The sequence below is a fragment of the Lethenteron reissneri genome, chromosome 19 (genome assembly GCF_015708825.2).
Source record: "Lethenteron reissneri isolate LAM-NWPU_2019-01 chromosome 19, ASM1570882v1, whole genome shotgun sequence".
Lineage (NCBI taxonomy): Eukaryota > Metazoa > Chordata > Hyperoartia > Petromyzontiformes > Petromyzontidae > Lethenteron > Lethenteron reissneri.
The window spans coordinates 2,510,485-2,525,006 of record NC_083797.1 but is presented as its reverse complement, the minus strand read 5'-3'; the positions used below and the strand labels follow the sequence as shown (position 1 = coordinate 2,525,006).

General features: G+C 49.7%; 1 protein-coding gene across 1 annotated transcript in view; it reads right to left on the bottom strand.

The window, feature by feature from the left end:
• Positions 1 to 14,522, bottom strand: part of LOC133344161 (bone morphogenetic protein 7-like) — a 44,351-nt gene extending 29,829 nt beyond the window's left edge. The window contains exon 1 of the mRNA XM_061554164.1: positions 13,146 to 14,522. Within this exon, the coding sequence (XP_061410148.1) occupies positions 13,146 to 13,542 (397 nt within the window). The 5' untranslated portion in view covers positions 13,543 to 14,522. The remainder of the gene's footprint in view (positions 1 to 13,145) is intronic.

The following is a 14,522-nucleotide window of genomic DNA, read 5'->3' as shown; positions in this document are numbered from 1 at the left end:
GATAGCTTGATTTAAAAATGCATACCGCATATATATTGGTTCACATTTAAACATTTTATGGGGGCGAGGGGGGGAGGGTTCGGTATCTATTCGTATCACCTGCGTTTACACAGCAGTGCGCTGACCATTGCCCCACCGCTCCACCCTCAACACTCAATCGTCGCTACGTGGGTTTGTGTTGTACGGCACCCTCCTCTCGGGTTCTCCTGCCACGAGGGTCGGTAACGTCGGACAATCATGCCGAACAACCCGAAAACACGCATCGAAAACACGCGCTGCTCGATCAACACCTCCACCTCGCCCCAGTCGCCCCCCACTGCTGCCGCTGCTGCTGCAGCCGCCACTGCGCCGTTCTCGCGAGACTCTGGCGAGACCGTCGCCGGTGCACGGCCGCGAGCACGGGACGCGGGGCAGCGCGGTGCAGCGCGGTGCGTGGGTCATAGGCGCTTCCGGAAAAGAGAAAAAAAACGACTCAGACCCTGCAAAGCGCGGAATCGCCTCCGCCCGGAAGCCATCAATCATCGAATTAGCTGCACTGCCACACGCACCTGGCATACATAAGGGGGCCGAGTCCTCCGCTCGACGCGGAGCTCAAATCCCAGTCGCGCACCACGTGGCAGGGAACTGCCAAGGTGAGCAAGGCGAAGGGGGATTCCTGCCTGCGCACGTTCGCACGCCGGGCACCGTTAACCCTGCACCAACACAAACCGGCGCCACATTCGCGTCTCGTCGTCACCATCGTCCACCACGATTTATCTGCTGCCTGTCACCATCCCTTACGGTGTTGTGACGCAACAATCCATCCCGCTCCAGCACACGGGCTGATCGCATCGCTCCGTCTCTGTGGAGGACGTCTCCTCGGGAGTTTTCCCTTCCGTGGCTGCCACTCTGTCGTTGGTCTTGGCCATCAGCCATCATCCCGGCCTTAACCTACTTACTGTTCCTAAAGGTCAATTTGACGTCTCCTAGATTGTCTACTTTCTCTGGTGCATGTGTTCCTCTTCAAGTCTCTCCGCGTAATTATTCCAAGCATGCATCTCGGCATGCTTCTTCTTTGTTCGCTTTTCAGCCGTTGTTCAATTTTATTTGCCAATGTTCATGTTTGCGAGTCATGTCACAAGAGGTTTTTTTTAATGCAAAAAAAATACTTCCCCTTTAAGCGCATTGGTATATTGCTTTTCATTACGTTTCTTTTTCCAATAGCGCACCAAACCTGATCCTTGTCCCCAACTCTCTCTATTTCATCATTTCGATCCTGGTCTGCCTCCAATAACTGCTCTAGCTGTATGTAGGTACGCTGAAGATCCTCCGCTCCGCACAAAGCCAGTCGTGCTAATCGGAGGTGCGGGGGAAGGACAACAAACACTAAACTCGCCAATGCGTCTCCCAATTTTAACCGGACTTTTGTTTTTCCTCCCACTTATCTTGAGCCATGCCAATTGACTCGAGAAGAGTAACGAATCGCACAAAGGCCCCCCGCTTTTCAACCCCGCAGCGATTCAACTTGGAACTTTTCATAATTTGGGGTAATGGTCGTCTCTCAAAGGCGTGATGCCGATGCGCGCATCGTGAGCGCAGAGAGTCTAAGTTAACTGCAGGCATCGTTACATGCCAGCTCACGTATGGTAAGTGGTTGTTATTCTTCTTCAGGGGGGGGGGGGGGTAAGCGACTGTTTCCGACCGCAACTTTCATGCCAAGACTCTCAAAGGTGATACCTTCACCCATAGGCGGAGTTTGACTTCTATATTTGGGGGCGGAGGGACAGGGGTTCGCTTTGTCCATTACATTAGAAATCGCGGGTGCATATCATTAATTTATTTTTATCTTAATCGCAAACTAGTGAAATAAATGCATAAATTTGCCAAACTCCGTCCATGTCTTCACCGCAAGATATGATCACCTGATAAAGTACATGCAATAAATAGATGATATCTTTACCACCACCACCACCGCCGGACTCTATAAAGTTTCCCAACCCAAACACGCTTCATTCCCAAGGGGGTTATTAATAGGTGGCGATGGCGCTAAGTGTAGCGGCAAAGAGGAGGCTTTGCTGTTTGCCGGATGGGGTGAGAGGGGCAACGTCTCGACAATTTGTCTTGAAGATCTAAAAACCCATCGGCCGAGATCGGTACGTGGCAAACGAGTTGCCTCCTGAAAAAAAACCCTGCAGGTCGCTGAGAGTGCAGCTACCCGCGTACAGTTTATGCTTATTAAGTGAAATGCAGGTACAGTGAGGCGTTTAAGGAACCACGGAGCCTTTAACATTCCGATATCTTTCCAGTATAATTATGAAAACTTTTTTTTGTTAAGCTCATCGTTCAGGACGAGAGGGATGGATGTCAAGATGGCGAGTGTACGGAGCGCCGGATTGCCGTGTACAGATGAGACACATCACCGCGTTGGGCAGATCGTGACATGTGAAATTCTCCGAAATGTCAAAATTCTGTGAACTCTCCTGAAATGTGGCGTATCCAGTGGTAGAAACGGGGTCGGCAGGGGGGAGGAGGAGGGGGGGAAACACCGCAGCTCTGTTGTCAATTGGGGTTCTAATGCAATAACAGGATCAGACATACCGGGGGAATGGAAAACCAAGAGTGGGCAAGTGAGATGATGAAGGGCACGGGCTAGCGCGGCCTTAGACTCAAAGTCATTTTAAATTGGTGTAGGTTTTGGAACCACTCCCCCAAACCCCCACCCCCTTGCCACTATTGGTGGTCATGATTTCACGTAAGAATCAGTCTTTTTTTTTACACTGTGATTAGAGGGGTACTAATTACAGCTCTCTGTCAATCTCCACTGGGGGGAGAGTTTCTGACCATACTTCACCACGCGAGTCACTCTGGGGTTGATACAATGCGAGGCCAGGACACAACTATTAGCCATGGCTGGGAATCCAACTCAGGTGGGCCGGGTTCACAGCACGGCTTTGGTCAGTCATAAACACCGTGGACGACTACAGGGTGGTTTGAGAAAAAGTGGAGCAATCACAGAGGTGGTGGGGGGTAGGAGGGGCAGATGGAATTACAGAACGCCGTGCGCACGGTCGCTGGACTCGAGTTTGTTGAACAAAAGCTTGAACGGCAACAAAAAACAAATCATCGGGGGAATAATAATAATAATTGGGCTCAAGTGCGAGCGCGATAACGGGACGTTAAAGCCGCGGTGGCAAACGGGAGAGAAGCAGGAGGGGACGAGAGCACGACGGAGAATTGAGTTTTCAGGTCCATACGGCGTAAAGCCGTTTCAATATTGGCAAAAAAAAGTGTCCATTTGTTTGTGTTTCTCCCTTGCGAAGGGACTTTGTAGGATGAAAGTTGAGATGTATAAGGGGTACGGGGTGCCCGTTGAGGTCTGAATTGGTCTGTAATAAAGTAAGGGGGCACTGATGGGGGGGTTGACAGGTGTGGGATGACAGCGCCTTCAACATCCACACGAAGACGCTGCAGAGGACAAAATTGTCTCGAGCGGCAACAGCCACGTCACTAATCACGGGACACCCCGATGCACTTCACAGACTCTGACACGGACGAAGCCCCCTCCCGACGGTGTTGCCTTCACAGACCGCTGGGGCAGCAGGTGCTATCGCCAGATGCAGAATCTGTATTCATCCTGGAGCAATTGAATGAGCTATGAAGCCCTTTTTCACAGGTGTCCAAGTTGGGACGGAGCAGCTACGAAGGCCGTCACGGCACACGAGTTGGTGGATGGTCGGCACCACGCCCGGCCGCCTTTGTATCCCGAGTGGTGGTGTTTACGCCCCGCACGAGGTACTCATTTGAGGCCGAGTCGACCTAGGAGAAGCCCAGGACCGGTTCAGATAATCATCACCTGGTGTTGGCCGTGAGCAGGAATTAAAAATCTGGTTGCCGGGTTGGTAGTGCACACTCCCACTGCACTACTGGGTTCTCTTGCACGTGCATCATGCATTTCCAATTTGCCAATCCACTGCTGGATAAATAGGGTCTACGCATTTTATTTTATTATATTATTTTATTATTTTATTTTATTATATTATATTATTTTATTTTTTTATTTTACTTTTATTAATTTTATTTTTTTACCTACGTGACTTTACCGAAAAACCTAAGAATAGGAACAGGCAATGTATCACCACACGTGCAACGGACACGACACAGCAACTACCCCAATGCCCATTGGGAAAGAATGCACGAGCGCATCACGTAACGTACGAAATCGCATCTGATGATCTGCACACAACGAGGAAAATCCAACTCCTGTGAGCGAGACAAAGACAAGGGTGGAAGACTCACCCCCTTTCAATTGACCTCGTCTCAGTATACAGTGTACAGGTATATATATAAAATTTTAATCAGGTGAGCTGGTTTGACCGTAGGAACTCGAGGTTACGAGGTAGGCAAACAAAGAGGGAAAAAAATCCCCTTCCCGTGATTCAACAGAATCTCGGGGCAAGCACTGTACGCAAAATAACACCTCTATTGAAGGCCAACGCGGCACACGAGGGGGTGGCGTGGCCAGCACCACGCCAGGCCGTCTTTGTCTCCCCCAGTGCTGATGTTGACACACACACCGCGCAAGATACACTCGTTTATGACCGTGAACGAGTTTGTTAGTTGTGCAATGTTCCTTAAGGACCTTGCATTCCTTCTGTTTTTGTTTTCTATACACAGTTTTATAACGGCGCAACTCTTTATAACCCAGCTAATCACAAGTACTCTTGCGGGAGGTCCAGGACTGGTTCAAATATTTGCCACCGTTGTTGATCGTGAGCGGCAATCAAACTCGTGTTGCCGGGTTTGTAGCGCAGTGCCACACACCGACACCCACACAAGATTAGCACGGTTAGGCTACGTACGGTGCGAAAGACGTTGGACATAGTACAAAAAAAGCTGCATCAACGTAGGAGGATACCTTAAAGCCCCTTCTCTCTGGGGTCATAGCCGAATATTATTAAATCAGTGAGTGGAGTTGTTGTGCAGTGGTTAGTGCACTGCACTATGAAACCAGCGAGCCGAGAGTTCAAATCCTGGCCACACAGCGAATATTTGTGGCGAGACACATCAGAGCCTTTCAATGGACCCTCTCCCCCCAGCCACACCTTCATCAACCTGCAGTAACCACCGTGGTGAAGTATGGTCAAATTACCAACGCAGCATCCACAGCATGGCTGCACTGACAAAGGGCTGCGATGATTACGAATCACTTGCAAATCGGTGCAAGTGCAATGAGACTGGAGCTTGCAACACCAATAATAATAATAATGCTACACATAGTAACAATTACACAGCGTGCAAATGTCTAATTGCGCACGTCATTCCTTAACAGGCATTTGACATTTTCCCCGCAGCTTTCGTCGAAGCATAAAACACGTGCGTGGCAGCGTCCGCGGATAGCTCGCGAAACGGGGCTGAAGTTAAATGCCTGTGCCGGTCCAACACAGACGCCCGTGGAGAGGTGTCGATTTGCACACGTGCTGGGGCAGCTTTTGTCCCCGGTGCCACAGCCGTACATTTCGTGCGTGAGAGCCATCGACTGGTGAACGAACACGCATATTGCGGGTGTGCTGTACAAACTCTTAGTTTTTTCGGTAAAGTCACGTAGGTTAAAAATGAAATTAAAATGAATAAAAATAAAATAATACAAAATCACGACGTTTCGGAGGCAACACAAGTCTCCGTCATCAGGTGGGACCGTCACAGCCAGATTTGCTGTATCAAGTGACAACAATAATAAGCTTCAAATCTAGAATGTGCTGTACAACTCTACGGTTTGTTTGTTTTGTCGAACAACAAAAAAACGCCCGCATTCGCCAATGACACCGTACCGAAAGAACCAAAGAGTATGAAATATAAAACTACACTATTTTTTTTATTTTACCAGGTAAGGTCCACTGAGCTATATAGCTATTTTTTTGTCAAATGCAAAGTGCTAAGTGCTGTGAAATTGTTCACTGCTCGATAAAGGTTTCAACAAGCTGTGCGGATCAGGGGATTTTTTTTATCATCCTGCACCGCGCCGTTCAGTGCGCGTTGGTGAATGTGGGTAGCAAAGATGTGGGAGTTCAGATGAACTCTACAATAATGCACTGTCCTGACCTCTATTCAGCCCCGCAGTTTATAGCCGATAAACTAAAACTATTTTGTATTTTACCAGGTAAGGCCCATTGAGCTATGTAGCTCTTTTTCAGAGGTAACCTGGCCACAAATGATAACTCAACGAAGTGGCTTATCACGTGAACATTTATAGTAGCCAAATACTCGAAACGCATGTTTCTAAATGTGGAAGGGAAAACTGGAGGACCTGGAGAAAAATCCATGCGACCAGGGGGGAGAGAGACATGCAGACTCCATAGGCGACGTTTCAGGCAATGGTCCTTCCTTCACACAGCACATTAGATGCGTTTTTTAATGGGTTGTGCCGTATGCTGTCCCTGAAGAAGCATCTTGATGTCGACGTCAAAGCTCCCAGAACGTGGAGCGAAACGTTGAACCACGATTCCCAATAACACCAGCGGGACATATCCCCCCCGCCCCCCTTTAAAAAGAAAATCGTGAGAGTTTAAAGCCACCAAACCACCACTCGCTCTGCCGGAAGCCCTGGGCACTAATAAGTATGCCTCCTTGGTTGCTGGTAGCCGCCTTGTCACATGATGGCCTTTAAACCCCCCACGCGGACACTTAGCCACATTCCGTTCTTACAGCTTTTGGAGGGGGGCGGCTAAGATACTGCAAATATTGGTGCCAACAAACAGAGGGGTGGGGGGGGGCTGCCATCCCTACTCTCCCTCGGCGCCGAAGCCTCCCCCCCACCCCCCGCCGCCACCACCGCCCCATTAACTGCCAAGGGAAGTCCCACCAGGATTACTGACCCGAAGGATTAACCCGACATTTTTTGTGTCTCCAAACAAATATACAAGTTTGAACCCGGCCATAACACGCAATCAACGGTGAATTCCTCACACTTGGCCAGGGGGTGGGGGGGGGGCAAAAGTACGGGGTTATAACCAAATACACGAAACCGCAAAGGTGCCCGAAATATTTGCTCTGAAAAGGCAAATATGTGCACAAGGTGTTCTTTGGAATTCGTGCCATTTCATGGACGTTTTACCTGTATATATACAGTGCAGTGTATATCGCGTCTAATGTACGTGTACATTCTGAGATATGGTGTTCAACGGTATACGTGTATACTGCTGTGCATTAATTCTCTCTTCCCAATGTGCACAGTTCCACTTTGGATTTGTGAAGCGTCAACTTGCGACGACATCTCAAGGCGTATTCACTGCAGTTGAGAAATATGCCGGACTGAACGAGTCCACAAGTGGTTACTGCGGCAGACAAAAATTGGTGGTGGGGTTTCGCCTGCTTTTTATTGCCTTCAGCGTCACACTCTGCGGGAGGTGACCATTCGGCTAATGCCTGACGACACACAACCGAGAGAAGCCAATTTTATCTCCCCACACTTCGTATTGCGGTGATCAGCCTTGTTCACGTATTTGTCTCCTAATTGCCCTAAACTTGTGCCAAACGTAAACTCTGCAGTCCATCATGAAACGTGTCCATCATGAAACATGTCCATCATGGAACATGTCCATCAATCTCTGTCACTCTGGACACGTGCTCTTCCACTCACCCATGTTACACAAAGCACACGTTAGTGAGTGCGTCTTATAATCCGGTGTGTGTGTCTGTCATCAGATTTGCATAGTTATTGACACCAGGTACAAAATGTGGGGTGCGTGTCTTACTATCCAGCACGTCTTATCTGTGAAAAAGAACTTCATAGCTCATCGGATTCCTCCAGTATAAATGCATATACTGATTCTTATAACCCGGAGAATACGGTAAACACAGTATTTACTGCGTATGACTCAAACTGCTGGGCATTCACCTCTCTTTTGTCTCACATTCAAAAACCAAAGTGGCCCACTTTTGGCAGTGTAGAATCTCAAGGGCCCTCTCTTTCTCTCTGTGTCTCTTGCCCTGGTGAGAACACCTGGAATGCAGGCTTGGCGAGCTGCCTATGGCCCCGGGCTGCTCGGCTGCCCCTGTGCTAAGTGGACAGGAAGCCACGTAGTCGCCTTTGGAGTGGAAACTGAATGAGAATGGGAGGCTGAATGGTGGGGGACAGGATAGCCTGGGGCAAGGGGGGGGGGGCGACTTCTGTAGAGACAACAAAGACCCCTCGATGTGTTGGGATAAACGCACCTGGCCATATAGGCACCGAAGGGATAATTATAGCAGTTATACAAAACATTATAAGATTACACATTGGATCGATGTTGTTTTAGTCATCATTTACATTCCCAGGAGAGCCCAATGCCATTTGTGCACCCAGGAGGCGAGTGATTTATTATTCGATAGTTTTTGTTATAGCTTATTTCCATCTCATTTGTATTGTGATTTTTGTTGTTTTGTTTCTAGTTTGTGGTTGTGTTCGTCACATTGGCTATACATGTACATATACAGCCCCTTTGCCAATCCACTGCTGGATGAGGGCCTCCCTCCCCACATCGTGTGGGTTGTAAATGGTAGTCACCCTGAAACACCCCGCTGTGGCTTGTTTTAAGGAGGGTTCTGCATTACCGGGCTGCTTAGACAATACATGTGGGAGGGGATCCAAAGCGCGTTTGTGTGTCCTCATTTCTCACCGGGGTCTGTATAAACAGCGGCGCTGGGATGGCCTTGGTTGCACAGATGCCCGATTATGCCACAATCGTCACACGGTCAGTTAATTTATAACCTATTATTTAGAACCATACCGTAGGCGAATTAAGGCGGCGAGTATTGTCACGAAAGTATGAATGCCCTGTTACGTATCCAGAAGGGGAAGAAGAAAAAAAACACGGTGGTGTCGAAAATTATTGTTTCGGCAAGATGCTCATGCAATTTGCAATTTCCGAAATGAATTAGTTTCTGCGTGGGAGACAATCGGAGTTGCAGGGAGAACACCCACGCATACACTGCAGTGGAGATATGGGGGGGGGGAGGGAGATTTAAGAAAAAGACAAAGGGCACAGCATACAGTAGGGGGGGGGGGCACCACCGAGTATTTACAGGGTGATGGTAAAGATACTCCACCGGTTTCTGATGACTCTCTTAACTTCATTGCAAAAGTTACACATTATTTGGTGATAGTACATTGGCAGTGGTGTACAAGCACAAATAACACCCCCCTCCCCGCCACACAAAAAAAACCCCATCAACACATTCGTCAATGACACTGCCCTCGACGTGGAAAGTATACAATCGGTAATGTTGCCGGAAATGGCTCTCCTCCATAACACATTATTCTCAACAGGTCATGGAATCGACCCACGCCATAGAGAGAGAGAAAATGGAGAGGGGGGTGGTGGTGGTGGTGGCCAGGATAGAGAGACACAGATCTGTTCTGTGCATAACCGACAAGGAAAGTGTTGTTGGCTTGTACCTTACACACTCAAGCGGCACTAGTTTCAACGAACCTCACTTTCAAAAAAAATATATGGACGAGGCCAAATCCGTTTCGCTTCTTTCTAAGTGGCTGCGATGGCTGTGTTTACAGAGCAGGGGGGCATCGCATCACACATCTCCGCGGGTTTTGTTGAGTCAAGAGAATGAACGGAATGCGGTGCACGTGCGAATCCCTAACATGAGTTGTGCTTGCGGGGTCACGACCATCCATCATCGAGGGCCCAAGCCACTGCGCTCAGCACTCGAAGGATTAACCTCACGTTTATTAGCTTCAGATGCTGTTTGTGGAGCAACAAACGCACAGCGTGGCAACTGGTGGAGGGCTGCTCGAGATGAGTCAGCTGGAGCCATGAGTGGTACACAGAGAGGCACTTTCTTCTTCTGTCTGCTAGAGCCAGCGGTCTACTGCACACTGAGTATAGACCGTACGGGGCCGATGGAGTTACAGATAACTGGGAGTCCCATTACACTTACATCTTTTAACACTCACTCTCCTATGTTAGGCGTGGAGCCATCGCTTACATAAGTGCCACACGGCTGGATTTAATCAGCTGTTTCAAATAAGTAGAGGTGTACACTAGAAATCAGTGGGGGTATATATCATCAAGTGGATCAACCCCCGTGTTAGCTTAGGCGATACATTTACACGTGCAGTCCCGCTTGCCAATCCGCTGTCGTGCGGGTTTGCGGGGGGCTTGTTTGACCATACTTCACCACCCTTCTTCGTGCGGGATTGTAAAGGCAGGGATCAGACACGTGGAAGTATTCAAGTGCAGCACAGTTCAACAATGGCATTTGCAGTAGCCAAATGGTCGTTATATATTCTTGGTTCTTTCGGTAAAGTCACGTAGAAGGGAAATAACAAAATATAAATATAAAACAATAAAAATTCTCACGACGTTTCGACTGCAACACAAGCAATCATCATCAGGTGTGAAATCCACAGCAAGAAAATTTGACTTTACCGAAAGAACCAAGAATATGAATACCTGCAGTCACGAAAGCTTTAAATCAAAATTCAAATGGTCGTTGTTTAATGCGTGGCAGTCGCCCATGCAAACACTAACCAGGTTTAAACCCGCTTAGCTTCTTGCGAGATCGGTGCCATTCCAGGTGATTTGAAGGACGCCGCTGAAACTGTGCACTTTTACAACTCGACTGAACACTCATTTCTTTAGAACAGGTTTTGTTTTGTGTTTAGTTTGTTGTTCTTACACACCCCAACCCCCTCCCCGCGTCTCCGATTAGCATGGTTGGCTACGTACGGTGCGAAAGAAGTTCAACATCCATACGAAGAAGGGCAGGCAAGCAAGAAAGAGGCCGCATTCTGTTGGAATGTCGCTGCTGCTGAACAGTTTTAGAACGGAATGGTCATGATCCCCAAGTTGTTCAGACCGTTTGACGCGCGCGCGAGGCGCTTTATTTTGGTAAATCCACTGCTGGATGAAACCCCCCCCCCTCGCGCCGTGCGGGTCGTGGCAGTTGTTTGACCATACTTCACCACGCTGGTCCAGTACGCGCGTTGGTGAAAGTCGGGGGAGGGGGGGTGGATAATGATGCACTGCTCCCCAGCACGTAGTAACCACCCCCCCCCTCCTCCCGAGCAGCCTATAACACCTGTTATGCCCCAGCTATTAACCACAGAACCAAGTGAAGATGATTGGCACTCGTGCCTGAATTGCTGAGCCGCCAATATTGTGGCACGCCGGGATAAATGACGTATTGGTGTTGACTCGAAATGAACTCTCAGTGATTTAAAGGGCATTTACTTCCCATTTGAGAACCGCAGTGAACACAAAGACACGCCGCTACCGTGTATTGTATGGCTCGCACATGATCAGCATAGCAATGCCATACACAGCAAATGCGTCGTCTTGTGTAGTTTGGTGTGCGCCATGCCCTGTTAACCCGGCCACCTGAGTTCTATACCCGGCCACGGCTGACGTCAGTCGCGAGTGACGTCTAACCCGGCCCCTGCATGGCCACCTCTCTCAACGCATTTCACCAATCCGCATTGACCAGCGGGGTGAAGTATGGTCAAACAATCCACATGACCGACACGGCATTCTGGGGAGGTCCCGTGTAGTGGATGGGAACAAGGCAGAGGCATGCATTGTGCATGCCATATGAATGTGTAGTACGCTTACATATACATAAGTGTGTACTCAAAAAATTAGCAGTACGAGCTAAACATATAATCAAGTGTGTACCTAATGAACCCTATTAATGTGCACGTACATTTATACATGGCGATCCATTTATCGACACCCTAGTGCTTTCCAATTACCCTCTTCTCCAGAAAGGTGATCGATTACAGTATTGTGAGATGGGTGGCTCCACATCTTACAGAGAGAAGAGGGTTAGATGGGTTGACACGTGCATCGAGACTCACGATCGACCGTGTTGGGATGCTTTGAAATAAAATAGACTTCTTTGTGATGCCCTCTCCTCATTATTGTAGTGGGCTGTCTATAAATGGATCACCCTGCTTAACTCACAATGTTACATGGACATAGAGAATCAAATGTCATAGTTGCTAGAGTTGGCGGATCACGTATATTAGTTTAAGACTCAACTCCGCTATGCCGATTAAATTTCGATTTAAAGCTTTCGTGACTGCAGGGATTCCTATTCTTGGTTCTTTCGGTAAAGTCACGTAGAAGGGAAATAATAAAATAAGAAAAATAAAACATCATAAGATAAAATTCTCACGACGTTTCGGCCACAACGCAAGCAGCCGTCCTCAGGTGAAGAACAGAGCTGTCGCTATGCCGCTTGTATGTATGTTGAACTTCTTCCACACCGTACGTAGCCAGACGACTGCAGTATGACAACGAGGCTCCTCCAGTTGTGTGCAACTTTGAGCGTTATCCCCTAATGGAGTGTGGGTATTCTCACTCCCAAACGAAGCGAAACACCCATTACATACAACGTAATTGCCCAAAGCAAACATCCCATTGCAGGCACACTCTTGAAAACGAGTCTTAAAGACTCAGCCGAGAACTTCACACGTGAAATGTATGCAACACTCTGATCCATCAACCGACGGCGACCCTTCTAGATTCTAGAACTACACTTCCCAGCAGTATTTGTCGAACCGCCTTCAATCTCTCTACGTCTCATCAGCGGGGTTTGCGGCCAGTTTAAACGCGTGCCAAGTTAGCCGGGTGTCACCTCACTCGCCACCCGGGCATCTGCGAAACTGCAGGACATCCGTGAAAACAAGAAAGAGCTTCGTTGCTCATCGGATTCCTCCAGCAACCAATATTCCGCATCTGATCACAAGCAGTATGCAAGGGAGTCTAGAACACACACAAAGACAAAGATCCCCCGTACAGCCTGTAACAGACTATTGGGGCAAGTGCTGTTAGCGAGCAGCACCTATGAAGGCCAGAACGACACACGAAGGGGTGGTTGGCCAGCACCACGCCCGACCGCCCTTGTCTCCCCAGTGGGCGATGTTTACTCCATACCGCACGAGGTCACTCAATTTGACGCCGAGTCGACCTAGAGGAGGAAGAGGCCCAGGACCGGTCCAGAAAATCGTCACCGATTTTGGCCGTGAGCGGAAAATCCAACTCGGGTGGGCCAGGTTCGTAGCGCAGCGCTAACCACGACACCACCGCTCCCCACACACACGCGCGCGCGCACGCACAAGATGCGGCGCGCACCACACACGCGCGTCCTCTTTCTCCACCGGCCGCGCTCACCGAGGTTGACGAAGCTCATGACCATGTCGGCATCATTGAGGAAGGTGCTGCTCTCCTGTAGGCTGACGAGCGGTGGCGTCTGCGTGGGGAGCAGCACCGGCTGGACGCCGCCGTGAGCTCCCTCGGCCACACCGCCTCCACCCTGCTCCACCGCCAGTGCGTTGTACAGGTCCAGCATGAAGATGGGGGCCGCGGCGAGTTTGCCGTACTGCTGGGGCCTCGGGCGGTGCGGCAGCCCCAGGATGGAGAGGATCTCCCGTTGAATCTCCTTTTTCTCCTGGCCACGCAGGCGCCTCTGCAGGAAACTCGAGTGGATCTCGTTCTCGGCCGTGAAGACGGCGGCCGCCAAGGCGAGCAGGGTGCAGCAGCAGCAGCAGCGGGCGATGATTCCCGGCATGGTTGGTGGTGATGCTGATGATGATGGGACCTGTTGATGACGTTACTGCTACTGCTGCTGGTGCCGCTACTGATGATGATGACGAACGCTTGTGGTGCCGTCGATCGTGATGATGGTTACGACGCTGACGATCTGCTGCTGCTGCTACTTCGAGTGCGCTAACGGTAACGCTCCCGATTGTCAGTGGTGCCTTCTTTGTATCGGCGACTTGATGGTAACCACCGATGATGGCGAAGTTCCTGGTTGCGGCGGTAACTCTCTGTGCTACTCAAGAAGTTTCTGCTGACGGGTGCCGACGATGATGATGCTGCCGCTGCTGCTGCTAATCCTCGTGTAGTGGAGCTGGCGACGAGCGCGAAGTAGCACCTGGTGCTGCTGCTGCTGCTAATGATGAAGTTGCTGGCGCTCCTTCGCTCCGATATTGGCAACGCCGATGGTTACATATGCTGCTGCTGCTGCTGGTTGCAAACTAGCGCAGTGGCTCAAACCCAGTCGCTTTTCACGAGTTTGCCAGTCCTCAATGCGCAACTCATTGAGCCGCGAGTGGTGGGACGACACGCAGCCCTCGCTCGTCTTCCCAAGAGCTCAAGCACGTGTTTGCTCCACCACCAAGCACGGCTCGTGTATTATGATGACGATGATGACCTTTCTTTAAACTTTTTTTTTTAAACAGCCTTTGCAAACACGCGCACGCACGAGAGAACCACAAGAGAAGATGTAAAAAAAAGGCAGGAAGCTTAAAAAAAATCCAGTCCCCTCTTCCCTTACGTGCGTCCGCAGACAATGCTCCCCACTCCGCACGTGTGTGTGTGTGGTAACCGACTGGAAAGACACACACAAAATGCCGATAATTCTCGATTTGTTCCTAGAGTTGCTGAACCACAGTACAGTGCACGCCAGCCAAGCCACATGCGGCACTTAATCCCTCGGGACAATGGAAGAGTCGAGGGGGGAGGAGGAGGAGAGGTGGTGGTTGTGGT